The 3,477-nt window shown below is 35.5% G+C and overlaps 1 protein-coding gene across 1 annotated transcript in view; it reads right to left on the bottom strand.

Moving 5' to 3' along the window:
* LOC112561493 (short-chain specific acyl-CoA dehydrogenase, mitochondrial-like) overlaps window positions 1–3,010 on the bottom strand; it is a 7,206-nt gene extending 4,196 nt beyond the window's left edge. Inside the window, 5 exon segments of the mRNA XM_025234027.1 lie at window positions 750–795; window positions 1,180–1,291; window positions 1,906–2,050; window positions 2,546–2,664; window positions 3,002–3,010. Coding sequence (XP_025089812.1) covers window positions 750–795; window positions 1,180–1,291; window positions 1,906–2,050; window positions 2,546–2,664; window positions 3,002–3,010 — 431 coding nt within the window.
* Window positions 3,011–3,477: the final 467 nt, after the last annotated feature.

The raw sequence follows: 3,477 nt of genomic DNA, 5'->3' as shown, positions 1-3,477 counted from the left end.
AATGCGCGAGATTCCCATTAATACTAAAAATTCCGGTTATTCATATTTCAGTTAACTATAAAAACGATAACTGATGACAAACTTCTTTTCACACATCCATGTTAGGCTGCGAGAAACAGTGGAGAACTTGGGGCAAGAGACTAAGCGCTTGTCCGACAGCAGACAGCAACACCTATGCATAATCAGGATAAAAATAGTTACCCAAAAGAAATTAACAATATACATTCAGAAATTGTTTTTATTACAGTTTTCCTTGGCATCTTGCATGTACACTAAATAACTCTATCGTCTACCGAGTTCTGACTTCTTATCTGTAGTGTGAAATACGAAAAAGATAATTGAAGTTTCATATTGCTATGCTATAAAGATTACACTTTTAGACAAGTCTTTTACATAGATCACAACAACATTTCTTCATTTAAAATGCATCCTACTTTTGATAAATCTTGTTTTTCTGTAACTCATATCATTGTAGAACTTAAAACAAAGAAAATAATTCCATGTAAATCCTCATTAATTTGATATATAAATTACATTCTTTTATAAAAACAATTATCTGGGCTTAAACTTAAAATGAAAACACCAGTAAGTCATAAAAACATACATGTGTATGTCATCTTGAGCGAGCAAATACAGAAGGAAAAGCATACATGCACACATTCAAAAATAATAAAAATTAAAACACACAACTGTGGCCTCTGCTTCATACCTTGTATCCATGCTTGTTCCATTTAATATTACAAGATCACATCAATCTTGCTGTACAACTTGCTGCTCCAGCATCACTTCCGTTGCTTGACAATGAACCATGAGACAAGTTGTTTTCCCACAGTTGACAACTTTATTCCTTACAAAATAAGATTCTTCAAGAACCCCAGTCACCCTTACTGAACGCATCTTCTAGTGAAATGTTATGCTCTTTTAACATAACCAAAGCTTAAAAGAAGCCATAATTTCTCTGTTGTTTTTTTTTAAAGAGAGTCATGCCCTATTTCATTCCATTTGTTTTAAAAGACATTAACTCTAAACCATAGATAATTGTGTAACGTTGTGCAGCTTATATATGATCAGAAAGTTATATGCTGAAATTATATATGAACTCTCTTAAGAAAGCTGAATGAAAGCAAACTCTGAAAAAGCTTTGATAATGAAATGATGCAATAATAGACAGGTATGCACCTGGTTCACTTAATGCAAAACATCCAACCCTGTCTCCATTTAAGAATGGTTTTAAAAACTGTTCCTTCTGTTTGTCAGTTGCATACTTCTCTATAGGTCCAAGATACAAACTCTGAAAAAAAAAAACCAAAACAAAATAAATAATAGACCCATATAACTGAAATAGATATTAATTTTTTAAAGCCAGACCATGCTTCAACAATGAATTTTTTCAGCGGTGACCACACAGGAAAATTCTGCACTACCTCTGCTCAGCAAGAAATGTTTTACTGTACCTATATATCTAACACCACATTGAGAATAACTCATAACAGTATACCACAGCATCTAATAGTGTGGTTCTGGCATCATGCTAAAAATGTCATGGATGAAAAGTCACTGGGATGAAGGGGAAACAAATTTTATTTTACTTGCCCTTTAACTCCTCCCATGTCAATGGGAAATTTAAGAATACAATTTTAAGTGCCATACATATCATTATCATAAACATGATAGCCTTGTTGTGGCCCTATGCTCCTCAAGGAGTAACAAGGAATAAACTAAACTACCTAAACATGAAAGCTATGAATTAAAAAAAAAAAACTTTATAAATTATTCATTAGTCTCAATCTACTCTGAAATACATCAGTGCACATAAAACACACCCAGTCACACACTACGAAAACCACAAACACACACAAACAAAGTTACATTGCATGTACAAAACACACATACACACACACTTACATTGTTAACGCTCATGATACATCCTGTGGAAGCACATCCACGAGATATTTCTTCCAAGGCTACTGCATAAGCCAAATAATCGAGCCCTGTTCCACCATCAGATTCTGGCACATCTACACACAGCAACCCAAGATACAACTTCTTACTGCCAATATTTCCATCAAAAAGTAAATAGGCAAATGAAGACCATGCAAGCAAGAAAACTTTCTTAGATTCTAACAAAAATCATTGTAATAACATTTATTTAGTATTCAATTTGCATAAGTAAATTATTTTTACATGTTCTACTGCTTAAAAAAAAGACTTCTGCCTAAATGAACTGGTGCAAATTTTAACAATGTAAAACACTACATGTTGTTTAAATGTATTCTGGTTTAGCAAGATGACTTGACATAGGCGAGAAAGCATATGATGACAGTCAAACTGCGCTTTCATTTTCAGATCTGTCAATTAATAGTCTCCCATGACTTCTTTGTTATGCTGTTTTTATTTACAACTCAAACATTATTATATTTTACAAAACCATGTGAAGCTAAGACTGAACATGGGGGTTCAGGTGTAGGAAAAGAGGAGCTGAGTCATGAGTTTAAAAAAAAGACTTCCCATGAAATATTTAAAGTTGCTGACAGAAGATATTTACCTTAGCATAGAACACTGAATCTGAATTATTTTTGTTAAATGTTGCTCCTTTACTGCTCTTGGGAAACCTTTGTCTTTGTCAAAATTCCTGAATGGGAAGCCATTAGTGTCCCAAAATCTCTGCAAGTTTTTGTAATTGGTTGAGCTTGTAAATTGATCCAAACTTATGCGTGCCGTGCTCCGAGAAGGCGACTCCTCGGCGGCATTCTAGACCACAAATTGAAAGCAGCCACCCTTGTGATTATGCACTACCTGGGGTGTGATCTATCACGAGCTGGTTCAAAATAAACTCTTGTCAAATCAGCTACTAACGCTTCTATTTTGTCTGGTCCTCTATACTTTTTGAAACACAGCAATCTGTCGACTATCATAAAAATTATTACTGGAAATATTATACTAACGTGCAGACGTCAGATTAATTAAAAGCAAATATATATAAATATAATTTCGAATTTACGATTTCCATTTTCACAAGGTTAATTTGTGCACCAGAAAACAAGCATGTTAAGTGGAACATTCTGATGACTCTTTGAAACACATACTGTCGAGGGCTGAAGGTGCCACCACCATATATACTCTCCCACCCACCCCATCAGCAATGAAGCTCTTGATAATGGACTGACAGAGAGTACGGATGGATCCTTACTGTGCAAGATAGTCCTGGTGTTGTGCAGGGAAGTGAGGCGAGCAAGTGCTTTAATGCACGACATTGCTGCAGCAGTTGCTACGTCCGAGGTAAACAGCACGTTAGGAGAGTGCAAAGTTCACAAAGACAGAGAACTGCAAAACATTTCCTCGGCGATAACTCTTGGTTTTCGTGTTGCCGCGATAGCTCATGGGCATCACAAGCATTGCGAACTACAAACTCTTAGCACGAACTTGTATCACACGCTATACACGTCCATGCTCTTAGGGTGACGATCGAAGACAAAA

The sequence above is a fragment of the Pomacea canaliculata genome, linkage group LG4 (genome assembly GCF_003073045.1).
Source record: "Pomacea canaliculata isolate SZHN2017 linkage group LG4, ASM307304v1, whole genome shotgun sequence".
Classification (NCBI taxonomy): domain Eukaryota; kingdom Metazoa; phylum Mollusca; class Gastropoda; order Architaenioglossa; family Ampullariidae; genus Pomacea; species Pomacea canaliculata.
This window is presented reverse-complemented; position numbering and strand designations above follow the sequence as displayed.